The sequence below is a fragment of the Leucoraja erinacea genome, chromosome 31, assembly GCF_028641065.1.
Source record: "Leucoraja erinacea ecotype New England chromosome 31, Leri_hhj_1, whole genome shotgun sequence".
NCBI lineage: Eukaryota > Metazoa > Chordata > Chondrichthyes > Rajiformes > Rajidae > Leucoraja > Leucoraja erinaceus.
The window spans coordinates 16,305,757-16,333,256 of NC_073407.1; the positions used below are offsets into that span (position 1 = coordinate 16,305,757).

Here is a 27,500-nt window from a genome sequence, read left to right on the forward strand (position 1 = left end):
CATCCTCCGTGTGAACAGGTTGTCCCTCAGGTTCCTATTAGATCCTGCCCCTCTCACCTTAAACCTGTGACCTCTGGTTCGTGATTCCTCAATCCTGGGTAAAAGACTCTGTGCGTTCACCTCTCTATTTCCCTCATGATTTTATACACCTCTATAAGATCACACCTCAGTCTCCAAGTGCTCCAAGGATTAAAGATCCAGCCTGCCCAACCTTCCCCCACAGGCTCTCGAGTCCTGGCAACATCCTTGGCAATCCTCTCTGCACTCGTTCCACTTTCATGGCATCCTTCCTATAACAGGGTGTGCAAAACTGGGCACAGCGTTCTAAATGTTACAGGAGGAATCTCTCCCGCTTGGTCAGTGCATCGATCAGAGGGCATTCTGACATTTACCATCTGCTATTTTTGGACTGAGGTTGGGGGGCAGTCAGGTTGGGACGCTGAATGAAGAGCATGCATTCCCTCAGGCTCAGGGTTCCAGCAAAACTGATTATGTTACTTCCTAAATCAGCAGCGAATGAAGGCAACAGCTGGCTCATGTGTCACAGGGTTCGGAAAGCAGATCCATGGGTCGTGACTCATCTGTCAAAGCACTAACAGAGGGCGGAAGGCCAGCTGACCACAGTACAGGTGATGGTATATGATGCCACTTCACTCCCAACACCCCCACTTCAGATCACTGTGGGTGTCCCCAACACCCTTGGAACGAGAGGCTGGAACTTCTATTGGACTGCTCTCCACCCATGGGCCCAAGAAGCTCTCAAAGTTGTAGCGCTGTCAACAACAGAAAACCAGCAACCCCATATGTTCATGTTTAGGAAGGAACTGCAGATGCTGGAAAATCGAAGGCAGACAAAAATGTTGGAGAAACTCAGCGGGTGAGGCAGCATCTATGGAGTGAAGGAAAGAGGCAACGTTTCGGGCCGAAACCCAACTCAGCTCCAACAACAGCGGGATGATCATCAACTGTAAAATTACTGAATAGTGTTGGCTGAAGATGGAATATCACAGGTTTCAGGGACAGGACACAAGGTAGACACAAAATTCTGGAGTAATTCAACGGGTGAGGCAGCATCTCTGGAGAGAAGGAATGGACGACTTTTCGGTTCGAGACCCTTCCTCAGACCCAAAACGTCACCCATTTCTTCTCTGCAGAGATGCTGCCTCACCCGCTGAGTTACTCCAGCTTTTTGTGCCTACCTTCGATTTTAACCTGCACCTGTAGTTCTTTCCTACACACACTCCTCAATCAATCTGTGGCAGACTTCTGTCTTCTATTCATAAATGGAAGAGTATGTGAAGACCAAGAGTTTGCAGGGCATGACGAATGAACCAATGCCGATGGAGCAATGGAGAACTACTTCTTCAGAAGTCTGAGGAGATTCGGTAGGTCACCGAATATACGCTGTTGAACTTTTTACCGGTGCAGAGCGTACTGGTTTGGTTGCATCGCGGCCTGGTTCGGTAACTTGCATGCCCAAAAATGAAGGAGGCTGCAGAGATATGTTGACATTGCCCGGTCCATCACGGACCCTGACCTCTCCACCATCAGAGGGGTCTTCAGGAAGCACTGCCTCAAGGAGGCAGCAATTATCACCAAAGGCCCACAGCACCCCAGCCACGCTCTCATCTCGCTGCGACCATCAGGAAGGTGGCACAGGAGCCTGGAAACAATGGCCTCCAGGTTCAAGAACAGCTTCTTCCCAGCAAACGTCAGGCTCTTGAAGCACAATTCTGTACACGACCCTACCTCCGCACCCCAACCACTATGGACTTTGTACCACCAAGATTGTGCTACCTACTTTGGCTTATATTATTAAGGTCTGGTTTACCAAGTATAACTGATCATTTATTATATTACTATTTGTTGTGTTGATAATGTGACTGTAAAACTGCAACAAGTAAGAATGTTATTGTTGCTATTGTTTCTACATGGATAGGATAGGGTTTAGAAGGAAGGGAGCTAACTGCAGGCAATAGGATGAGCCCAACATGCCAACTTGGCCAGCATGGACAAGGTGGGCAGAAGGGCCTGTTTCCGTGCTGTGCAACATTATGGCTCTAAATGCATAGTTCAGCAAGGGAAACTGTAAACAAATCATGGGAGTCTGGTCAAATACAAAGATGTTTTGTTTGTGGCTGCCCCGTAGTCTGGAGACTGATATCTGACACTGAGCGTACACAAAAACACGAAAGAATGAACTAAAGTCAAAAGTTCCTGTTAGCGCCAGAGGGAAGGAACATAGTAGGCACTCGGAACCGATGCCCATGCTCAGCGGTGAATAGGCAGAAAGATGAGGCAAAGAGTTTAAAGGGGTGACCTTGTGAATCATATATCTCCCTCTCCAGTTCCCAACTGGGTCTTTGTACATGTGAACTATAGCAGAATAGTGAAATGGGGTGTATTGGACCAGCTTAGATGGGGCATCTTGCTCAGCGTGGATGAGTTGGGCCGAAGGGCATGATCTGTGCTGTATCACTCTCTGACTCTATGTAAATGGGTTGGATTTTGAATTGGAATGACTTCAAGTGCTATAGGAAATCTGCCCGTCCACCTTACAGTGTCCCAGATCTTTGTAGAGGTTTGCTGTACTGAATCATTGCTGTTCACAGAAGTTCACCGTATACAGAGTGACTGCACGGCTTCCGAGATAGAACGGTGACTCCATGTCAGAGGCATTTCATTCACTGCAGAGAACTTAAATGGAGACTGTGTTGCGTGAAATCTCAGGGGTTTGCTGCGTGCGAGTTGTCTTGGGTGTCATAGAGTTCTACAGCACAGAATCAGGCCCCTCGGCCTAACTCGTCCACACCGACCAAGATGCCCCATCTAAGCACATGGGAAACCTGTCATTGGCATGCGTTTAAGGTGGCGGGAAAGATTTAGTCGGAACCCGAGCATCACCTTTGCCCATATTTGACCCAAATCCATCTAAACCTTCCCTATCCATGTACTTGTCCAAGAGTCTTTTTAGTGCTGTTCTAGTACCTGCCCTAACTACCTATCTCTGACAGCTCCACGATATACTCACCACCCTCTTGTGTAAAAAAGTTAACGCTCAGGTTCCTATTAAATCTTCCCCCTCCCAACTAAATCTATGCCCTCTAGACCGCCAACCGCCAGCAGGATTATTGGTGCTCCACTTCCTTTCCTGCTGGACATATACAGGAAGAGATGTATCAACAGAGCCATCTCCATCATCAAAGACCCCTACCACCCATCGCATCACATATTCTCCATCCTGCCATCTGGGAAGAGGTACAGGAGCATTAGCTGCAAAACCAGCAGGATGCTCCTCAGCTTCTTCCCGCAGGCTATAAGACTGATAAACGGACTTAGCCCCCTGCCAAAGTATCGCGCACCAACCACCAACCTGGACACACTGCAGCAGCTGTCGATCGGAACGCCTGTTGATGTTTAGTAGAGAGTAGAGTGTTTAATTTAATTTGTTCATGATATATGTATTTTTATTTCTATTTACTTGTTGTTATTTGTACTGCACACTGAATGGACACTGGTTGAGCAACGTTTTTTTGTTTCCTCTGGGTATGTGAGTACTCAGGAAATGACAATAAAGATATACTGATACTGAATAAAAAAGATGATTTCCCCTACCCTGGGGAAAGGATTCTGTACATTTACTGTATCTATTCCCCTCATGAATTTATACACCTCTATAAGATCACCCCCTCAGCCTCTTGTGCTCCAAGGAATAAAGTCCTAGCCTGCCCAATATCCCCTTATAGTGCAGGCACTCCCCTCCCCTCTCCCCTCACCCCCCGGGAGTCTTGGCAACAACCTCGTGAATCTTCTCTCCACTCTTTCCAGCTTAGTGGCACCTTTTTCTGAAGCAGGGCGAGTAAAATTGAACACAATACTCCAATATGTAACATAACAGCCCAACTTCTAAGCTCAATTTCCATCTTTTATCATTCATCCTTTTAGCTAGGTTTAGTTTCGAGATACAGCACAGAAACAGGCCCTTCGGCCCACCGAGTCCGCGCCGACCAGCGATCCCCGCACATTAACACTACCCTACACACACACACACTAGGGACAATTTACAATTTTACCAAGCCAATTAGCCTACAAACCTGTACGTCTTTTGGAGTGTGGGTGGTAAACTCTAATCTCGGAGAAAACCCTCGTAGGTCACGGGGAGGGCGTACAAACTCCGCACAGACAGCACCTGCAGTCAGGATCGAACCCGGGTCTCTGACGCTGTAAGGCAGCAACTCTACCGCTGCGCCACAAAACCGGCAACCTTTCAGAAACATTTCACCAGCGGGCAAACGGAAAGGGCTCCCGAGAAGCTGAAGTCAGTCTGAAGAAGGGCACGTCCCGAAACGTCACCCATTCCTTCTCTCCAGAAACACTGCCCGTCCCACTGAGTTACTCCAACATTTTGTGTCCATCTTCGAGACTCCCGAGAAGTCCTTTGTTTCTTTCTCTTTCTGGGCATGGTCTGCTTTACTAAACAGGGCTCCCGGTGCTACACGCGTACCTACCAACTATGACACTTGCAAGGTCTCAGGTGGGAGGGATGACCAGCCATGGGGTGAGCCTGTCTCTCTGCACAAGTACAAGGGTTGGCTGCAGGTGGCAGCCCAGGTAATGCCAGCAGTTACTCACCTGGACAGGTGAGGTCCATGGTCGCCTGGTCTTGTCGGCCGTCTGTAACCACTCCTCACTGGCCGCCTCTGAAGCGAACAGAGAGAAAGCGAGGTGACACCGCTGCTGAAAATCCACATTGAAAATCCAGTCCGTCGCACCCGGGCTCCTCCCTGCCTTTGCTGTAACGGAGCGGACGTGAATGCTCGGAGTCAGGTGCACTGGGTATGCTGGCAAACCAGCGCCAGTCGCAGGCATAAGTTTACGGTGAGAGGGGAAAGATTTAGTAGGGACCCGAGCATCAACGTTTTCACACGGAGGGAGGGTGGGTATATGGAATAAACTGCCAGAGACAGAGAGGGTAGTTGAGGCAGGTAGGTACTGTAACACAACACGGAAACAGGCCCTTCAGCCCATGTCGTCCATGCTGATCAGATGCCCCAACTAAGCTAGCCCCATTTACCAGCATTGCCCTATATCCCTCTAAACCTTCCCAATCAATCTACCTGTCCAAGTGTGTTTTAGATGTTGTTATTGTACCTCCTCTGGCAGCTCGATCCATAAACCTATTATCCACAGAGTGTAAACGTTGCCCCTCAGGTGCCTACTAAATCCTTCTGCGCTCACTTTACACCTCCGTCCTCTGGTTCTTGATTCCCCCACCGCTGCTAAAAGACTCCGTGCAATCACCCTATCTAATCCCCTCATGATTTTGTACATCTCTATAAGATCACCCCATAGTCTCAAATACCCCATGGAGGGTCCAACAAAAGCAGCCTCGGAGGCACGAACGAATGAGCGAGCGAGTGGTCGGACTACGGGGGAGAGGGGGGGGAGATGTGCAGGGACGGTACACACCAAGTCTGACCCCAACTTCTGTCTGCATGGTAAAGGATCAGTGTTGGTCCCGAGACAGAACCAGCAGTGTGCTTACCTGGACTGCACCCCTCAGCACTTCCTCACAGACCCAACCTCAGTATTAAAATTGGGAGGGGAAGCAAAGAGCCTCAGCAATGCGCGTTGGCACCTCAACCTTTCTGAACCCAAGGATCGATTTGAATGGATTCGATGGATATGCTGGGGATGGGGAGGTGTGGAACGTGTGTAATAGATGAGATTGCGGTGTCTTGATATCAACGTTTGGCACTGAATTTAAGGGCCAAAGGGCCTCTTTCTGTGCTCTACCTTTCTCTGGTCTACGATCGTAGATCCAGGAAGATTTGCAGAAGGTTGGAAGGGATGATGCAGAAAATGTGTGAGAGTAAATGAATACAAAGGCAACATTTAATCCAGCCATGACGATCACAGAAAGGAAAACCAAATAATTCCATTAATCGCGTTGAATTAGAGGACTCACCCACCACTATGTTTGTTAAGACACACAGTGCTGGAGGAACTCCATGGTTCAGGCAGCATCTGGGAAGGGAGGAACAAACGATGCTTCGGGTCAGGACCTTTCTCCAGGCAGATAACTTTTCAAGTCGGGATCGTCCGGACCTGAATCGCCCTCGGTCCATTCCCTCCACAGATGTTGCCCACGTTCTCCAGCACTTTGTGTTTTGCTCAAGTTTCCAGCATCTGCAGTTCCTTGTGTCTCCCTCCATTAACCTCCTGGTGACAATGCTTTCAATCTACAGTGGTAGTTCTCATGGCGCAGTCTGCATGGGTCTGGCGACCCACAGAACATGCCCATTCAACCCTCTCAATAACACACTGACCTGAGCTGTAACATGGTGCTGCCAGGTATAGTCATTCACTCACAGGCTTCCTATTTAATTAACGAAACATCAAGATGATAGCTGTGGAGTCAGTGCAACTAATGTGATGGACTTTGAAAACATAGAATAAAATATGAGAAAAATTTTAAAAGTTTACGGTGCCTCACAGCGCCAGAGACCCGCATTCAATCCTGACCTCCGGTGCGGAATGTGTGGAGTTTAATGTTCTCTCTGTGACCGTGTGGTTTTTCTCCAGGCGCTCCGGTTTCCCTCCACGTCCCAAAGATGTGTGGGTTTAAAGACTCACTAGACTCTGTAAATTGCCCCTAGTGTGTATGGAGTGTATGAGAATGTTTGTGTTGTGTGATCAATAGTTGGCGTGGAATTGGTGGGCTGAATCAGCCTCTGTAATTTGCCCTGAGTGTATGGGGAGCAGGTAACTACACGTGTCTTCATCACGCTGCTGCTAGTGCTAGTTCGAGTTGGAGCTGCTTGCTACGTACAAATGTCCGACACTACAAGGTTCCCGTGCAAGATGCTCAGGGGCACCCTCTGCTGCCACACTCCTGCTGTTGCTGCTGCTCTTTCCACATCCAGTTAAGTCTCTGCAGGACTGAAATACTGACACCACACTGCAGCAACAGTTTGAATGCTTGATTGAAAGAAAGATACAGCATTAGGGTTAGCAGTGGCTTCTTGCATACGCCATCTGGCTGGTTTGCATTAGAGCGATGCGTAAGGAGGAACTGCTGGTTTAAACCGAAGATAGTGACTTCTTCTTGATGTGAAACGTCACCCATTCCTTCTCTCCAGAGATGCTGCCCTGGCCCGCTGAGTTACTCCAGCTTCTTGAGTCTATCCTTTGCATTAGGGTTAGGTAGGATCCTAGGCAGCTGTAGAGGCCGTCAATTGATATTTTTAAGACAGACATTGATAAGATTCTTTATTCTAGTACGGGTGTCAGGGGTTATGGGGCGAAGGCAGGAGAATGGTGCTGGGAGAGAGAGAGAGAGAGATAGATAGATAGATAGATAGATAGATCGATCAGCCATGATTGAATGGTGGAGTAGACAAGATGGGCCAATTGGCCCAATTCCGCTCCTGGAACTTCTGAACACATGTTCCATGAGGAAGTGGGACCACTGGCCGTTCCTTCTGTGGGTCCAGCAGTGTGGAGCTCCCTACAGAGCTTGTGCAGGGAGCTGGCACTAAGTTGGAACCAATATATTCAGCAAGAAATATGGACCTAAAATCTGGGAGGGATCTGCAAGGGGCAACTGGTCTAATACCGACCAAAAGTCTCATCAACCCTTCCGCGAGTTGATGAAACCTTTGGACCAGAGAGTGCGTGTTCTCTCAGTCCCCGACACAAGGTCTAGGGCCACAACCGTGTGGTCCCTGCCCCTGCTGACATCACTGCTCTGGGCATTCACCTCAAGCTCTGCAGAGTCCAGTCACGGGTTAACAGGGTTCATCTCCAGAGATGGAAAGTTCACAATCAATAAGGTCCAATGGCCTACTTTTTACTGAACTCCATTCTCCCAGATCCCTGCCCCTCACCCTTATCCATGCTGTCAGGCAAGGCTGTGGGGAGCTGGAATGTGTGGGAAAACCCCCCCAAAAAACTTTGCCCAGGACCATTGTCTTGGCCACGAAGATCACATCCACCTGGGGCTTACGTCAATGGCTGCCATGGCAACCACGCACTTTCTGCACTTGGAGCCAACAAATTGATTAAAGTGCCCTCCATCCACAGAATCTGCACAGACAGCAAGAATAACCCCCACAGCTCACTGACTTTCAGATCCACTTGACCCCTCTGATCAGGAGATAGTTGGAAGCAGTGGAAGAACCACACTGGAGCTCAGCGGGGTCAGGCAGCATCAGCGGAGGGAGTGGACAGATGGCGCTTAGGGCAGGGACCATTCTTCAGACGGATTGGAATGGGGGGGGGTGATGGGGGGTGGAGAAAGCTGGAAAAGAGGCGGGGCCAAGGCAAAGCCTGGGGATGTGGTAGATGGGTACAGTCAACACACACCAGTCCATCGTAACTTTTGAAATGAAGCCAAATCCTATCCAGAAGCTGATTCTCAACAATCTGCCATCTCGGGGAGACATAAAAACACCATTAATGAAGAGCGGAGGCTACATTCCCCTGCGTTCAAAATTAATCAACATTTCGGAAATATTTGTTTTAAGGGATAGGGTAAATACACTGATTCATATTCCCAGGGTTGGGGAAATCAAGAACTAGAGGGCATAGGTTTCAGATGAGAGGGGAAGGATTCAATAGGACTCTGGGGGGGTAACTTTTTCAGCAGGGGGTGGTGGATATATGGAATGAGCTGCCAGTGGGGGAACAACAACAACATTTAATAGACATTCAGACATGGGTAGGAAAGGTTGAAAGGACTATGGGCCAAATGGGACCAACTTAGATGGGACATCTCAGTGGGCATGGGTGAGTTGGGCCGAAGGCTCTGTTTCCGTGAGACATGACTCTATGGGATTAATAGTCCTTTATTATTTTGTGATACCATTTGGAACACAAATTGCTGTCAATGCAATGGTGATTACGTTGAAAAAAAAGTACTTCACTGCTACAAGGCGCAACACAACATGGCGAGATTAGAACTGGAACATAGACGCTGGAATGTTGAGCAAAACACAATGTGCTGGAAGAACTCAGCGGGTCAGGCAGCATCTGTGGAGGGAAATGGACAGACGACGTTTCATCTGACGTCGGCACCCCACGTAGACAGTTTGTCTTTTTAACCTCCACAGATGCTGTTTTTTTTGCTCAGGAACCGGAACACATCTCTTTGTGTCTCATGATCAATCTTTGCGTTTAGGACGGTTTCCCCATGGACTACACATGGGGTTCAATATCTTCAGTGTTGATCCGTGGCAGGGCTAGTGGACAGAGTGAATGAGAGACCAAATGCAAAGCCAATATACCAGAGTGTTCGCAGTAACCAAGGGGGGAGGGGGAGGTCCTGGCACCAACAACATGAACATCCCTTAATATAGGGCCCAACGTATGAAACCAGGTGCGCAATGCAGAAAGATGATCCCTTAACTGACACACAGCAGCAGCTGTGTGAAAGCTGCCCAAACTCACGTTCTACTTTCCCAATTACACCATCCAACTGTAGCTGAAAAGAAATGAGCTGGCAGGAGAATAGACAGGGTACATTGCTGAGAATCCCATCGCACCATACAGGAACTCATCCCTATCAAATTTAAGTTGCGTTTATTGTCATACACACAGGGACAGTGTAATGAAGATCTTGCTTGCTGCAGCATCGCAGGCACAGAGAATGTGGCAAATCCCTGAGTGCTCTTCCACTGCACTGTTCCACTGCATATTCATTGATTAAATTGATTGATTGAAAGGTACAGCATGGGAACAGGCCCTTCGGCCCACTGAGTCCAGGCCGACCATCACCTGTTCACACTAGTTCTGTGTATCCCACCTTAACATCCACTCCTTCCACACGAGGGAGAATTTACAGAGGCCAATTAACCTGCAAGTCTTTGGGTTGCGGGAGGAAACCGGAGCGCCCGGAGGAATCCCAGGCCACCACAGGGGGAATGCACAAACTTCATGTCGACAGCACCCAAGGTCAGGATTGAACCTGGGTCTCTGGTGCTGTGATGCAGTGGCTCGATTAGCCGTGCCACCGTGCCACCCTTCAAGTCCAGTCAACTCAGAACAAGGATTTCACTGTATCTCTGCTCAACATAGAAGCATAGAAACATAGACACTAGGTGCAGGAGGAGGCCATTCAGCCCTTTGAGCCAGCACCACCATTCATTGTGATCATGGCTGATCGTCCCCTATCAATAACCCATAGAAAAATAGACACTAGGTGGAGTAGGAGGCCATTCACGTGGCAATAAACTAGCTAACTTAGACACGCACACAGACCATGAATTGTACATGAATTATCATGGACAGCTTAGCTTGACCCACTAATTCAGGTGTGGAGAAAGGCCTTTGACCTGAAACATTAACTCTGCTTCCTCTCTGCTGATATTGCCTGATCTGTTGAGTATTTCCAGCATTTTCTGCTTTTATTCTACTGTGAAGAGTTTCGATGATCAGAACGTGAAAGTTACCTGCTGGGGGTAATTGGAATTATGAGTTGAATGTTTGAGGAATTCTGCATTGTAGGATGTTGTTGTGGTTTTGGATTTAATTCTTAAAGGGTGTTGGGGCAGGTTCATTCGAAAACCAATCAACAACGAGACATTGGGTGGGCCGGAGGGAAGAAAGGGCGAGCAAGATTAACTGGAGAGTTACCGTGGGCTAGTATGAGCACAATGGGCCAAATGGCCTTCTTGCTTTCATGCATGCAGCCAAAGTAAAAGCCAAGCCCAAATCGGACAGATTGCCTCAGATCTCTGGGCCAGATGCCAGAGTCTACATTTGGACATCAAGTCTCCAGACACATATCGTTATCCTGTTGATGTGCCTGATTCGTGGTACAGAGAAACTGGAGCCTGCAGCTAGTCCTTCTTTCTGGTAATCTCCTAAAACTTCCAGTAAACTCTGAAGGCATTGCCCCGCTGGAATTCCCCCAAGAGCATTTATTTGTTAAATGTTAACTTCCAGGTAAGAGGATTCTTCATTTTATTGGTGAGTGTAGAGAGAAGAGGATTTTAAAATCAGCGGAATTAAATCCAGCTGATTAAAATGTTCCAGATGCATATTACAGGCAAGATTCATGTGCAGCTTCGCAATGGAGCACTTTGTCTTCACAATTAACCCGGGCAGTATAAAAATAAATGGATTAACTCGGAAACTCTGCTCTAAATTCCTGTGGATTTTCATGGCTGATGGTTTGAACCATGATCTCTATGTCAATACGAGTGGCACAATGACTGCTGGTAGAGCCGCCGCCTCACAGCACCAGAGACCCAGGTTTGATCCTGACCTCGGGTGCTGTCTGCGTGGAGTTTGCAAGTTCTTTCTGGGACCCCGTGGGTTTCCTCCGGTTGCTCAAGTTTTGTCCCACATCCCGCAAAGACATACGGGCTTGTAGGTTAATTGGCCTCTTCAAATAGTCCCTGGTGTGCAAGGAATGTATAACATAGGACTAGTGTGAATGAGTGAACGATGGCCGGCGTGGACTCGGTGGGCCAAAGGGCCTGTTTACATGCTGAATCTCTGAACTAAATCAAAGGAGGTGAAAGAAAAGGCCAGAGAAAGCATTTAAAGTGACAGGAATGGGATCTTGGACCATGGAGTGTTTGATGCATAGCCGCAATGAGATTGCAGTGTAGGGGGCCAGGCCGGGGGACAAGCCAGAGCAATGGGTGGATTGTCATGCGCAGGGTATTGTTGGGACTAGCGTCTGCATTATTTCTTGCAGATGGATGTGGAGGACACAATACCTGGGGGACTGGGGAAATGGGACAAAGCTGATTTAGTGATGGCATACCTCCAGCATTTTCCGCTCAACACTAACATGTACAGATGCTCAGCGGAAGTCCCGACATAGCAAACTGAGCACCATACTCCAAGTGCCGACTCACCAACGTCTTGTTCAACTGTAGCGTAACGTTCCAACTTCTACACTCAATTTCCTGACTCATGAAGGCCAGTGAGCCAAAGCCTCCATCAACCTATCTAACCGCAATGCCACTTGCAGGGAACTATGTACGTGTAACCCAAGATCCCTACCACTCTCCACAGGACCCTGCCTTTCACCGTGAATGTCCTGCCCTGGTTTGACTTTGCAAAAATGCAAGGTCTTGCACTTATCTGGATTAAACTCCATTAACCATTCAAATGATTATTCTCATTAACTTGCGTTTGGTCTTTCAGTGCAGCATGCCTTTCAAATCAGCGGGGATTCTCTTTCCAAAGAACAGGTGCTAAGAATAAAACTTGCCTCTTCATGCATTCCCTAGTAAACTGGAGCCACTCCCTGGCAGATATGTAATTGGATAAGCGCTACATGTGCCAAATAGCGTTATATCGACAGCAGCGAACAATGTTAACATTCTCTCTGGATCTCTGATGCATGAACATGCTCTCATGCTTGAATTCCTGGCAATGGGTGCAGGCAGTGAGAGAGGGCAGGTTAAAAGCTGTGCGATGTGTGGAGGAACAGGTTGTAACATGCGGCTGTTACATCAGAACCTTGACTGATACAACTTGTATTGTGTAAACAAAAAAAGACAAAATGCTGGAGTAACTCGGTGGATCAGGCAGCATCTCTGGAGAACATGGATAGGTGACGTTTCAGGTCGGGACCCCTCTTCAGCGTGAGTGTAGCGGGGTGGGAGAAAGCTGGAAGAGATGTGGGGGTGAGACAAAGTTCAGCGAGTGATAGGTGGATACAAGCGAGGGGGGCGGGGGCGGTTTTTATTGACTGATATTTGGACAAAGGTTGGAATTAAAAAGACAAAAAAAAGTGTGAGATGAGGAGATAAGGATAGAAGATGCACAAACTGTGAAGTTAGAGGATGGAATACAGATGGTAGAGTTAGGGGGGGGGAAACAAGAGGAAGGGAGAAATGGTTGCACGTCCAGGTGGGGCACAGGGAAGGAAGTGGGAAAAATGAGAGGGGGGGGGGCTCCAACCATAGATTCCCCCCCACACCCTCCCATCCAAGCGGTGGTCCTCTCATCATGCCTGCTGTTTATTGGGTGGGCTCAATGCTGATGAACCAGCCAACAGCAGACACAATGCCATGAAAGGGTTAACCTAGACTCACGATGTCCACACACATTCCGGGGAGCTAATGAGGAACTGATGCTTGCTTAACAACTCAACACATCCTGCTCTCAAATGGATTCCATGTTACACATCAGCTGCCTGCTCAGGCCGACCGAGCAGAGGCAATGACCATTGACGAGCTGACAGCGAATGGGCTAATACTGCCAAGGAAGGAACATCATCAGTTAAGGTCTGAAGTAGGGCCGCAACCCAAAATGTCACCCGTTCCTTTTCTCTGGAGATGCTGCCTGATCCGCTGAGTATCTCCAGCTTTTTGTGTCTACCTTTGGTTTAAACCAGCATCTGCAGTTCTTTCCTGCACATCATCAATTATCCCGTTTACTAGTGGACAATAGGGACCACACAGCCGGCGTCAAGAGGCAGTGACTTTAAGTTGAGAGGGACAAAGTTTAAAGGAGAGGTGCAGGGCAAGTTGTTCTTCTACAGAGGTCTGTGGGTGCTTGGAACACGCTACCGCATGGTGGTGGAGGCAGATGCGATCGTGGTGATTAAGATGCTTTTGGAGACGCACGTGGATATGCAGGGAATGGAGGGATATGGATTATGTGCAGGCAGATAAGAGTTGGTCTTGGCACCATGTTCGGCACAGATATTGGGGGCCTGTGCTGTACTGTTCTATGCTTCCCTCCCACTCGCAAATGGGTCACAGCAAAACGTTTGTTGTTTCGGGCACACTGGATTGAATAGTATTCAAAATCTTGCACCACATATGGAAGATAAGAGCGTGGAATGAATGTGCTATTCAACAGGCTCTTGTGTGATAATATATTCAGGCATGGGGACTGGGTTAATTCCTCCCCCAACCACCATTCATCCTGCTGCCTCATATCAGCCACTCAGTTCAGGATTATTCAAATGATGAATCCCACAGCTGGTCTACATTTCCATTTCTGTGGCTCGATGATCTTAGCAATGCAAATATATTGAAGAGCAGGGGCACTAGAGGGCAGCTCTGAGACTGATATTATTTAAAGCTCAGTCCTTGCAAGGAAAGAGTGAGGAAAGTGGGGATTCAGTACAAAATCTTTACACATCCCCAATCCTTTCCACTCGTCACTTTAATTCCATGTTTAATGCATCTTGTGTTTTAGGACTGTTGGCAGATCAAATTCCCCCCTGGGATAAATAAAGTTTGATCGGATCGTATTGCATACTTGCAGTAACGTTGTGAAATGTCACAAAGTGCTGGAGTAACTCAGCAGGTCAGGCAGCTGCTTGACCCGCTGAGTTACTCCAGCACATAGTGCCTTTTTTTTTGGTAAACCAGCATCTGCGGTTGCTTGTGTCTACATTGTGTCTACAAGACACCTGGGCCAGTCAGCAAATTCTCCACATGGTGATTCGATTTTCTTTTCCTCCATTAGTCCCAGTTCCAACTCAACCTCCTCACAGCTGATGGTCACAGTCTCTCACTGGCATGTCCTATTCCTGGTCTTACAACCATGCATTGTAGACAGTGCCACACAGCAAGGAAACAGGCCCTTCAGCCCATCTCGTCCATGCCGACCAAGGTGCCCCATCTAAGCTAGTTCCTGTGTTTGGCACATGTCCCCTAAACCTTTCTCATCCATGTAACTGCCCAAATATCTTTTATGTGTTGTTATTGTACCTGCCTCAAGTACATCCTCTGGCAGCTCATTCCATATACCCAGCACCCTCTGTGTGAATAGTTGCCCTTCAGGTTCCTATTAAATCTTTCCCCTCTCACCTTAAATCTATACCCTCCAGTTCTTGATTCCCCTACCCTGGGTAAAAGACTCAGCCCCTCAGCCTCCTGCGTGCCAAGGCCTGCCCAACCTCCTCCAACAGCTCAGGCCCTCAAGTCCTGGCTACATCCCCGTAAATCTTCTCTGCACTCTTTCCAGGTTAAATGCAACTTTTCTACAGCAGGGAGACCAAAACTGAACCGAGTACTTCAGTCGTGCTGGCCCAATGTGCTGTGTAACTGTAATGCGATGCCTCAAATTCTATACGCCATTTCCCGTGATGAAGGCCAGCGTGCCAAACGCTTTTTTCACCACCTTATCTACTGGTGACACCACTTTCGAGGAACTATGTACTTGTATTCTTCGATTGCTTTGCTCCGCAACACTCCACAGGGTCCACCTGTTCACTGTGAATGTCCTGCCCGGGTTTGACTTCCCAAAATACAACACCTCCCACTTTAACTCCATTAAACTCCAATAACCATTATTGGTCAATGCCTTCCCTTCCCCAAACCTATTAATGTGCCGTTTAGAAACAGGGTCAAAAACTCCTGGATGCTGGAAATCCAAAATTTAAAAAAAACAAAAACATTCCTGCTGTTTTTCTCACCACAGATGTCGACCGACCTGCAGAGTGTTTCCAACATTGCTGTTAGATCCAGGCCTGTCTTTACGAGACCCCTCTCACGCCGGGAGATCGCCCACCTTAGCTGAACCTTGTCACAGGACAATCATCAGAAAGCCAACAAGTTGTTTCAAGGAATTGCAGAGGGAATTGCTTCCAAGAATGTCTTCCTGTTTGGAGCGCTGCATCCTTGGAACTTCCTGCCTCGCTCTCGAGAGGGAAGTAGCCGTCATTTCCCAAAACAACTCTTACCATATCTTCCTGTCGAGAACAGTCTCTCTACCACGGCATTGATATCATTGAATATGTCGTCTTCCTCACGATCCGCAGCCAACTGGAACATGTTGGAAAATGAGAACAAGGAAAACTAAATTTTCCACATTGTACAACATTGCTGCCCACCCTAACTGTGTGCTGGATGCCTTCAAATGATAATTATTATGTTGATAAACATTTTCTCCGGGTGTATATAAAGCTGGCATTGGCATCTAACAAGATGCTAGGAGAATCGGGAAACGCCTTGGGAAAATGTATGGACATTTAGCAGCTTTCTAGAGGATAGGGAGGAGGCAATTCTAGAGCCAGGGACCCAGGCAGCTGAAGGCACAAGAGCTCCATGAAGAAGGGTCTCGACCCGAAACATCACCCATTCCTTCTCCCCAGAGATACTGCCTGTCCCACGGAGTTACCCCAGCATTTGTGTCAATACTCCATGCGTGGTGGAGATTGCCAGGTCCGAACAGGTACTAACCTTCCCATCATCGAAGGGATGGATCTACAGGAGGCGCTGCCTCTAAAGGGCAGCCAGCATCATCAGAAACCCCACACCACCCTGGCCACTCTCTTCTCTCACTACCACCAAGGGGAAGGTGGTACACGAGCCGAAAAACCAATGACCTCCAAGGGTCCGAACATCAGTCTGAAGAAGAGTCACGACCCGAAACGTCACCTATTCCTTCGCTCCATAGATGCTGCCTCACCCGCTGAGTTTCTCCAGCATTTTTGTCTACCTCCAAATTCCAGCAGATCTTTTCTCAGCAAGTATCTGGTTCTTGAACACTGCACAACACTAGCCTGGGGTGGGAGAATGCTACCGTCACGTGGTCCGCCCTGTTTCGATGAATGCAATCAACCTGGCGTGCACAGTCAAGTAAGATCAAATAGAACAAGTTGTCCAACAACTTTAGGCTGTGCACGCCATACGCAAGAAGATGATCACTAACCTCAGCAACTATGACCTTCTATGACTCTGCTTGCACTACAGAATTTGGTTTTGCACTATTATAGTTGCCTAGTATTGCTGTTATTAATTTATATGTACCATTGATTATTATATATTATCTTTGTGCAATTGCGCCTCCTACAGGCCTGTTAGGCTGCAGCAAGTAGGCAATGCATTGGATCAGATGCCGAGAGGGGAGATTAGTTTAACCTGACATCATGGTCAGCACGGACATTGTGGGCCGAAGGGCCTGGTCCTGAGCTGCACTGTTCTATGTTCATTGCCTCGTTGCCAGGACACATGACAATTACACACCCTTGACAGCCAGTAAATCTTTGGAGGTTTGTACAGTTGGATGTGGTGCTGTACTGAGTCAGCAAAGTTCCCAGCCTGCACGCTGGGCCTGGTCATGTTGGCCAATCAGCCAAGTGATTCGAGCCGACGAGGTGCCAGATAAGGGTCGGGGCTGTCCTTCCCATTGATCTCTGCTGACCCCTACTGGAAACCTCCAACTGTGCAAGTACATGAAATATACAACAGTGCAGGACAAGAACACGCCCTTTGGCTCTCAACATCTGAGCTAAACATGATGCCAAAATAATCTGCCATGTCCATGGATCCATGATCCATTCCCAGTATATCCATGTACCTATCCATAAGGGTATGCTCCTCAGCTTCTTCCCACAGGCTATAAGACTGCTAAATGGACTTTGCCCCCTGCCAAGTATCGCGCACAAACCCCCAACCTGGACACACTGCAGCAGAGCCACTGTTGTGCCGCTGTCGATCGGAACGCCTGTTGAATGTTTAGTAGAGTGTTAAATTTGTTCATGATACATGTATTTTTTATTTCTATTTATTTTTAATGCACACTGAATGGACACTGGTTGAGCAACGTTTTTTTGTTTCCTCTGGGTATGTCAATACTCAGGAAATGACAATAAAGATATACAATACAATACAATACAATAAGCTTCATAAACAACACTATCGTATCTGCCTCCACCACTACCACTTTAAACATTGCCCCTCTCACCTTAAACTATGCCCTCTAGTCTGTGATATTTCCACCCTGGGGAAAAAAAGATTCTGACTGTCAACCCTCTCTGTGCCTCTCATAATTTTACATACTTCTATCAGGTCTCCTCTCAGCCTCCGGCATTCCAGAAAACAATAATCAAAGTCTTTCTGACATCTCCCTATAGCTAATAGCCTCCAATCCAGGCATCATTCTGGTAAAGTGTTTAAGAAGGAACTGCAGATGCTGGGAAAATCAAAGGTACACAAAAAAGCTGGAGAAACTCAGCGGGTGCAGCAGCATCTATGGAGCGAAGGAAAAAGGCAACGTTTCGGGACGAAACGTTGCCTTTTTCCTTCGCTCCATAGATGCTGCTGCACCCGCTGAGTTTCTCCAGCTTTTTTGTGTACCTATCATTCTGGTAAACCTCTACTGCAACCAGTCCATAGCCTCCACATCCTTATTGTTATGGGGAGCATCAGTATTAGTGACGGCTACAGAAAGTTTGCCCCTCAAGATTTGAAAGGCCTTCCAGCTTTCAGAGGCCCGAATACAACGAGGGTATTAACTGCCATCAACCAATCTATGAGGTTGTAGGTGAGGATGGAATCAGTAGCAGGTGAGAATGGCCCTATTAATTGGGACAGATATCTCGACCTGTACCGCCTTAGTTAAAGGATTTAATCTTGGACTCCTTGCCTCTCGCCTTTGGCAGGTCCCTGGTGTTAGTGTGAGGGGGGGATAGGCACTAATAGTAAGGGGCAGTTTATTTACTTTAGAGATAAAGCAGGGAAACAGGCCCTTTGGCCCATCACACAGACCCTTCACATCACTTCTCTGTTATCCCACTTTCGCACTCCCTATATACACTAGGGGCAATTTACAGAGATTAATTTACCTACAAACCCGCAGGTCTTTGGGATGCGGGAGGAAAACACAGGGAAAACGTGCAAACTCCACACAGGCAGCACCCGAGGTTGGGTTCGAACCCGGTTCTCTGGCACTGTGATGCAGCAGTTCCACCAGTTGCGCCACTGTGCCGCTCGGTCGCAGAGACAGGATGAGTGGGACTCCATCACTCCACGCGTCTCACTCTCTGCTGCTCACTGCCTGTCCCAACATCTCCCCACCTCTCCCCCGGAGCACGGCTGAAGAGCGGCGGTTAGTAAAGATGGCAGCGCGTCACAGCGCAGCTCAGCACAAATGTACCGCTTTGTGCAGAGTGGTGGGGACAGACTGTTGCCCTCACGGTCAACATGGACCAGATGGGCCGTAGGGCCTGTTCCTGTGCTGTGCGACTCTATAAAGGGAGATCAGTCTGAAGTAGACTCTCAAACCGAAACGTCACCCATCCCTTCTCTCCAGAGATGCTGCCTGTCCCGCTGAGTTACTCCAGCACCTTGTGTCAAACTGACACAAGAATCTCCATGGTTTCATCCTTTAAATTCTGGTACCTTTGTGGTGAATTTGAATCACATCTACTCTTTGGGTACCTAAGCTCCCAAGTTAGCTTTCAGGGTCAAGTTTCTAGTATGCTTGTTGCAGTTGAGTGACACTCCAGCTTTTAGTGTCTATCTTGTATTTACAGATACAGTTCTCCAACCTCCCCCCCCCCTCCCCCCTCCCTTCCCACAAGAGAAACCCTGAAACAAAGGAGTGCCCAGAGCAAACAATGGGGATAGGGTACAGTTGGTGGACAGGGTCAGTGGAGAGAGGAACAACAGGAGCTTCCAATATGAACCTTCGTTTTTAAGACAATCGGCACAATTTCAACCCTGGTTAATGGTGTAAAAGGGACTTTATTAATCCAGCTGATTATTGTTTTATTTCCTGACGTTATTGATAAAATGGGAAGGATGTAAAATGGGAGTCGGTTCTGATAGGAGTTCCTCCCACACCATCCAAGTGGCCCCCGATATTAGCAGGACTACCTGCTTAAAATGAAAGGAGCATTGCGTGAATGGGTAAATCTCCTTAATCCTTTTATTGGTAAAACCAAATAAACTCCGTGAATCAGATACACAAACAATATCAGAGTTCCCGGCAATCCACTGTAAATTGTAAGATAAAAGCAGCTGTGATAACACGGTTTGGTGCGAGAGTCACCAATGTTCGACAGCATGGGGGCGCCATGTAAACAGTGACTCACTGTTTAAACGATGATATTGAAGCATGAATGATTCAAAGATGGAGAGAGAGGAGTTCAGGATGGAAGTTTCTAATAGAACCTCAATGCATAGTGTAAAGGTCACAGCTCTTCACATGGAGTACTGTGCTCAGTTTTGCTCACCCTGCTATGGGAAAGGATGTCATTAAGGATAGAGTGCAGATTTAGATTTACAAGGGAGGTAGACACAAATGCTGGAGAAACTATGCGCGTGAGGCAGCATCTATGGAGCGAAGGGAATAGGCAACATTTCCGGTCGAGACCCTTCTTCAGACTGAGGGATGTTGCCGGGAGCTAAAGGCAAAGGTCGGGCAGGCTAGGGCCTTATTCCTTGGAGTTCAGGAGACCGAGGAGATATCTTACATAGGTGTATAAGATCATGAGGGGAATAGATCGAGTGAATGGACTGAGTCCCTTCCGCAGGGCAGGAAATCAAGAATCAGAAAACATAGGCTTAAGGTGAGAGGGGAAAGATTTAATACGAATCTGAGGATAGAAACATAGAAAATAGGTGCAGGAGTAGGCCATTCGGCCCTTCGAGCCTGCACCACCATTCAAATTGATCATGGCTGATCATCCAACTCAGTATCCCATCCCTGCCGTCTCTCCATACCCCCTGATCACTTTAGCCACAAGGGCCACATCTAACTCCCTCTTAAATATAGCCAATGAACTGGCCTCAACTACGTTCTGTGGCAGAGAGTTCCAGAGATTCACCACTCTCTGTGTGAAAAAAGGATCAACTTTGTTTTCCACAGAGGTTGGAGGGTGCATGGAACAAGCTGCCAGAAGATGTAGTTGAGCTAGGTAAATAACATTTTAAAACATTTGGACCGATAAATGGATACATAAGTTTTAGAGGGAAATAGGCCAAACGTGGGTAAACGGGAGTAGCTCAGAGGAGACAGCTTGGTCGGCATGGATGAGTTGGGTCAAAGTTTCAATGCTCTATTACCCTATTCCACAAATGTAGCTGCTCATTTGATGTATCCATCTGACCACCTTATCCCTTAGCAGAGAGAGAGCTGCTATAGTTTATACCGATTTTGATAAAAAAAAGATTCAACAAAATCTTCAGACGCCCATATTTGCAGACCCCACACTGATCAGCCTAGTTACCAAGGAGCCAGTCTGAGCCGGATGCTAATCACATGGGCAACTCAGTCCGAAGAACGGTCCTGAGGAGAAATGTCATCTGTCCATTCTATCCACAGATGTTTAGTTTAGTTTAGAGATACAGCGCGGAAACAGGCCCTTCGGCCCACCGGGTCCGCGCCGACCAGCGATCCCCGCACATTAATACTATCCTACACCCATTGGGGATAATGTTTACATTTACCAAGCTTTTGGAGTGTGGGAGGAAACCGAATATCTCGGAGAAAACCCACAGAGGTCACGGGGAGATCGTACAAACTCCACATAGACAGGACCCGTAGTCGGGATTGAACCCAGGTCTCCGGCGCTGCATTCGCTGTAAGGCAGCAACTCTACCGCTGCGCCACCGTGATCGTCCGCTGAGTTCCTCCTGCGCTTTGTGTTGTTTTTAAAATGAGTCAATTCTTTTTAGGGAGTTCTGTTTATGAATAAATATTTAACAAGGGATAATAACGCTACGTAAAGAAATACAAAGGGCTCACAACATTGTGTGCAGTTTCCCATGGCGACCTTACCCGAACAATGAGCTCCTTCTCCTGGTAATACTTGGCGATCAGGCTGATGTTCTGTTTGAAGGTTTCGACCCTGCGCTCGATGGCGTGGCTGTTGTCGTCGAGGCGGCCATGCTGCGCGGCACGGCGCTCAAGCCGCTGCCGCAGCTGGTGGTTGGAGCAAGCCAGCAGGAGCACCAGGTCTGGGGAGCCAATCTGCACGAGAAGTGGGAGAGGTTTCAGCCATCAGTGGAAGGAGGGCGCTTGGCGGCAGTAGAGATAACCACGGGACAATCAGCAAAGGCAGACACAGGCGTGAGGAAAGGGAGTTTGCTTTCTCGCTCAACGGCAAACAAGACCAAACTTGTTCAAGGTGTCTCCTGTATTATGTCAGGAGATGAACAAGACCAGCCCTGCAGGCATCAATTCCAATCCCCACTGACAGGCTGAACCCTCTCTCCACCCTGTGTAGACTCATACAGGATGGAAACACACCCTTCAGCCCAACTCATCCAGGCCGATAAAGATCCCCCATCTAACTAAGCTATTACCATTCACCCACTTTATGTTTGCCCCCATATCCTTCTAAACCTTTTCTATCCATGTACCTATCCAAATGTCTTTTCACCCAGAGAGTTGTGAATCTGTGAGAGAAAGCAGGAATGGGGAACTGATTTTGGATGATCAGCCATGATTAAATAGACTGGCGGTGTTGGCTCGAAGGGCCAAATGGCCTTCAATTGCACCTATTTTCTATGTTTCTATGTCTTTTAAATATTGTTTTGGTAAACTGCCTCAACGACCTCCCCGGGAAGCTCATTCTATTTTACATCGCCCCTCAGGTACTTTCCCCTCTCACCTTAAACTTATGCCGTCTAGTTCTTGATTCCCTATATTGGGAAAACGACTGTGCATTAAACCTATATTTTTCCCTCATGATTTTATATATGTAGCACCATAAGATTGCCACTCAATCTTCTGTGCTCCAAGGAATAAAGCCCTAGCCTGCCCAACCTCTCTGTAGATCTCAGGTCCTCAAGTCCATTGCAACCAAGATGCCCCATTTAAACTAATTCTATTTTGCATGCATTTGCCCATAGCCCTCTAAACCTTTCCTCTCCATGTACAGTATCTGTCCAAATGTCTTCTAAAAGTCATAATGGTATCAGCATCTTTAGCTCCTTCTGGTAGCACCTTCCAGATCCCGACTCCACACAGAGTGGAAAAATTGCCGCTGAGGCCCCTCTGAAATCTCTCCCCTCCCACCTGAAGCGAATGCCCTCTAGTTTTAGAATCCACCACCCTGAGAAAAAGATTGTGATTGCTGACTTTATCCATGCCCCTCGTGATCTTGCACACCTCAGTGTGGTCATCCCCTCAGCCTCCTACGTTCCAAAGGGAAAAAAAGTCCCAGCCCATACAACCTGTCCGCAAGCTTTGTTCCCTTCTTAAACTGCAACCCTTCCAAATCAGAGCAAATAGATCTCCCCCCCTCTTTGCTCCATCAAACATCACACGAGAAGACTCCTGTATCAAGCCATGACAAGGGTGAGTGGCTCGCCCACTTCCTACCTCAGCACAGGCCGAAGGTCTCGTTCCCCACCCTGTCCCACATACACCGTGTGGCACCTTCCTCCCAGACCATTGATATGATTCCTATTAACCTACCATTCCGATATGATTCCTAATGAATTGACATCATTCCTCTGGACGGGAATCCCAATTGACACCGCCTTCCACCTCACCCCGTCTCCTTCCTTTAAGTGACGTCGCCATTTGATGACCTCATTCCCGGTCACGTGACACTGGCCCACCACGCGTTGCCAGGGAGACACGGCCTCATGGCACTGCTGGGGCCAGGTTCAGACAAGCGATCTCTCACCCCTGTCTCCCTTGTCTTCCATCCCCCTGCAGTGGACTTTAGGGGCGGGTGAAGCAGCCTCTATAGTTTAGAGAGTTTAGAAATACAGCGCGGAAACAGGCCCTTCGGCCCATTGAGTCTGCACCGGCCAGCGATCCCCGCATCTTAACACGTTCTTATACACACTAGGGACAATTTTACACTTGCACCAAGCCAATTAAACTACAAACCTGCACTTCTTTGGAGTGTGGGAGGAAACCGAAGATCTCGGAGAAAGCCCACGCGGTCTTGGGGAGAACGTACAAACTCCACACAGACAGCATCCGCAGTCAGGATCGAACCCGGGTCTCCGTCGCTGCAAGTGCTGTAAGGCAGCAACTCTACCGCTGCTCCACCATGCCTCCCCCTACCTGAAACCCAGGGAAATGCCACCCAGAGCCCCACCTGCTCGTCAAAGGTGAAGGCCTGGCTGATCTCCTTGGGAAACCCATCCACGATGAAGCCCTTTGCATCCGGGTGCCTCATGAACTGGTGCTTCAGCTCCTCGATGGCAGTTTCCTGAGAATGCAGGAAGGTGGCACTTTAGAAAAATGGTGGCACATTTCTGAACATTGTAAACAGTAAAGTTATAAGCAGGACTAGCCCATCAGATTCAAAGGTGGTGCTCTCAAGAATAGAGTTGAGTGGGAATAACAAGAGAGTCAAGAGTTATACAGCACGAAATCAGCCCCTTCGGCCGAATCGAACAAGTTGCTCCATCTAAGCGAGCCCCATTTGCCAATGTTTGGCCCATAAGCCTCTAAAGCTTTCTTATCCGTGTCCCTGTTCAAATATCTTTTAAATGTTGTTATTGTTCCACCCTTGGAAAGAGGTTCTGACCGTTTACCCAAGCTATGCTTCTCATGACTGGATAGACTCGGCTTGTACTCGCTAGAATTTAGAAGATTGAGGGGGGATCTTATAGAAACTTACAAAATTCTTAAGGGGTTGGACAGGCTAGATGCAGGAAGATTGTTCCCGATGTTGGGGAAGTCCAGAACAAGGGGTCACAGTTTAAGGATAAGAGGGAAATCTTTTAGGACCGAGATGAGGAAAACATTTTTCACACAGAGAGTGGTGAATCTGTGGAATTCTCTGCCACAGAAGGTAGTTGAGGCCAGTTCATTGGCTATATTTAAGAGGGAGTTAGATGTGGCCCTTGTGGCTAAAGGGATCAGGGGGTATGGAGAGAAGGCAGGTACGGGATACTGAGTTGGATGATCAGCCATGATCATATTGAATGGCGGTGCAGGCTCGAAGGGCCGAACGGCCTACTCCTGCACCTATTTTCTATGATGTTTTATACTTCTATCAGGTCTCTCCTCAACCTTTAGTGCTACAGAGACAGAAAGCATTTCCATGCAAGATTGAGGAGCGGGGGTCTAAGGGCAACTGGCACACGAGGGGAGTTACGGGCAGCATGGGTCACCAATACATTCATTGATTGTTGAGACACACCCGAGGGGCCTGATGGCTCATGCTCCCATTTACTGATCTTAATTTACTTTAAAGATACAACACGGAACCAGGCCCTTTGGCCCACCGAGTCCAGGCCGACCACCAATTGCACTTGTTACGCATTATCCCACATTCTCATCCATTCCCCGCGTGCTAGGGGCAATTTACAGAGGCCGATTGACCTACAAACCCGCATGTCTTTAGGATGTGGGAGGAAACCAGAGCACCCGGAGAAAACCCAAGCGGTCACAGGGAAAACGTGCAAACTCCACAAAGGAAGCACACGACGTCACGATAGAACGCGGTCTCTGTGATTCTATGAGGCTGCGGCTCTACCAGCCGTGCCAAGGTTTAAAGCAATAACAATTCTAATCTAATACTCCTTAAATAAATATGTTCAATTTTGGTCTCCTAATTTGAAGAAGGACATTCATTCCTGGGATGGCGGGACTGGCATATGATGAAAGAATGGGTCGACTGGGCTTGCATTCACCGGAATTTAAAAGCATGAGAGTGGATCTTACAGAAACAGATACAATTTTTAAAGGATGGGACTGGCTAGATGCAGGAAAAATGTTCCCGATGTTGGGGGAGTCCAGAACCAGGGGTCACAGTTTAAGAATAAGGGGTAGGCCATTTAGGACCGAGAGGAGGAAAAACATTTTCACCCAAAGAATTGTGAATCTGTGGAATTCTCTGCCACAAGAGGCAGTGGATGCCAAATCACTGGATGTTTTCAAGATAGTTATATTTAGCTCTTAGGGCTAAGGGAATCAAGGGATGTGGGGGAAAAGCCAGAACGGGGTACTGATTTTAGATGATCAGCCATGATCAAGTTGAATGGCAGTGCTGGCTCGAAGGGCCGAATGGCCTACTCCTGCACCTATTTTTCTATGTTTCTAATAATAACCAGTAGAGTCGAGCCCCTACGCACTCTTGATGCACACCCCTGTCTCGGTCAGGCTGCGAGATGTCCTCACCGGAGGTGCCAGCTCTCCGTTGGAGATGATCTGTGCAATCAGCTCCCACTTGCAGTCGCTGGTGGCGTGGTGAAGCATCTGTCGGCGCAGGATCTCCCCCACCGATATGGACACAAAGCCGTAACGCTGGGCCATCTTGGCGCTCTGCGTGCCCTTGCCGCTCCCCGGACCACCTGCAGAGGGGGAAGAGATGGGAGCGAGTGAGGAACAGAGACTGTCGTAGTGTTGCACAGAACTGAAACAAGCCCTTCGGCCCACCATGTCCATGCCGACCAAGGTGTCATATTGGGCTATTCCCATTTCCCTACATCTGCCCCTGCCTCTAAACCATTCTTGGCCTTGCATCAGTCCAAACGTCTTTTAAAATAACTAATTGTATCCTTCACTAGAGCTTCTCCTCGCCACTCATTCGAGATATGGACTATCCTCCAAGGGAAAAAGTTGCCCTTCAGGTTCTTCTTAAATCTCCCCCCTCTCACCCTAAGAATATGTTTCAAATCCTGTACCCTGAGAGAAAAAGTCAGTGAACATTTACTTCATCCATGCTCCTCATGGTCTTGTACGCCTCAATATGTTCACCCCTCAAACAACTATGCTCCAAAAAAAGTCCTAGCATATCCAACGTCTCCCTGTAAAGGGCTTGTCCCACTTTCATGACCTAATTCACGACCTTTTTTTACTCATGGACATTTTTCATCATGCTAGAAAAACGCCCCGACCTATCTGATGCCACAAGTACCTACGAATAGCATCACGACCTGCTACGACCTATCTACCACCTCGTGACGACCATGCTGCGAGTATGCGTCAAGGGCAAACTCGGCAGAGGTCGTGAATTTGGTCGTGAAAGTGGGACGGGCCCTGTAACACATTGGGTCTGCAAACATCTGCGGATCAGAGCAGGAAAGGGAAATTAAATTGTGCTCCAATAAACTTATACTTCAAATCTGAAGTTTATCGTTCTGTTCCGCCATGTTTCTTGCCTCCTCCTACTCCGTTGATGTATAATAATCCTGATGTGAACAGGACATTTTGAAGCTCGGTTCTCAAACAAAATTAAGCCTGATAACAGAGGGAAAGAAGCTGTTCCCAGGTCCGCTGGTGCACGTTTGCAAGCTTCTGTATCTACTGATAGCACGCATGTTCATAGGCACAGAATCAGGCCCTTGGGCCATGCCGGCCACCAAGCCCCAGTCGACACTTGGTCCACGCAGCTAGATGACCATCTTGGTAAACAGTCGGCGAGACTCAGCGTGAGACTGGTTTGTTGATGGCAGGGCTGAGGGAGTTGCCACACCAGCCAGTCCCCACTGGAAAGATGCCACTTAAATACTCCACGGTTGGCAGGCACTTTGCTTATTAGTGCCACCTGCGCCCAGCCAACTGCTGCTGCTCATTGCAAAGGACCAAACTGGTTAATTAGTGCCTGGAGCATGTGCCTGTGGATATTAATAGACCTCCTTTAATGAACAATATTTTAATATTAATAAACAAATCGGCTTTCCTCTCAAGGAATAATTTTGTCGGCTCTTTATTCTCACGGTTTGTGTGCCAAGTTCTGAACGAAGCAAGCTAAATAATTAAAACAGAATGAATCGCAAGTGAATTCGGACCACACTCAAGCCGATCTGTTCACCACTGGAGTGATCCCAGGAAGATGAGCCCAGATCCCTCGTTATTTTCAGTGTTGATCTAAA

At 48.0% G+C, this 27,500-nt stretch overlaps 1 protein-coding gene across 3 annotated transcripts in view; it reads right to left on the bottom strand.

Annotated features, from left to right (window-relative positions):
* LOC129711990 (adenylate kinase isoenzyme 1-like) overlaps window positions 1–27,500 on the bottom strand; it is a 91,904-nt gene that overhangs the window by 36,353 nt on the left and 28,051 nt on the right. For all 3 annotated transcript variants that reach the window (XM_055660094.1, XM_055660095.1, XM_055660093.1), the window contains 5 exons: window positions 25,804–25,976; window positions 23,771–23,884; window positions 21,490–21,681; window positions 15,665–15,746; window positions 4,633–4,700 (listed from right to left, as the gene is read on the bottom strand). In XM_055660094.1, the coding sequence (XP_055516069.1) occupies window positions 4,633–4,700; window positions 15,665–15,746; window positions 21,490–21,681; window positions 23,771–23,884; window positions 25,804–25,976 (629 nt within the window). The remainder of the gene's footprint in view (window positions 1–4,632; window positions 4,701–15,664; window positions 15,747–21,489; window positions 21,682–23,770; window positions 23,885–25,803; window positions 25,977–27,500) is intronic.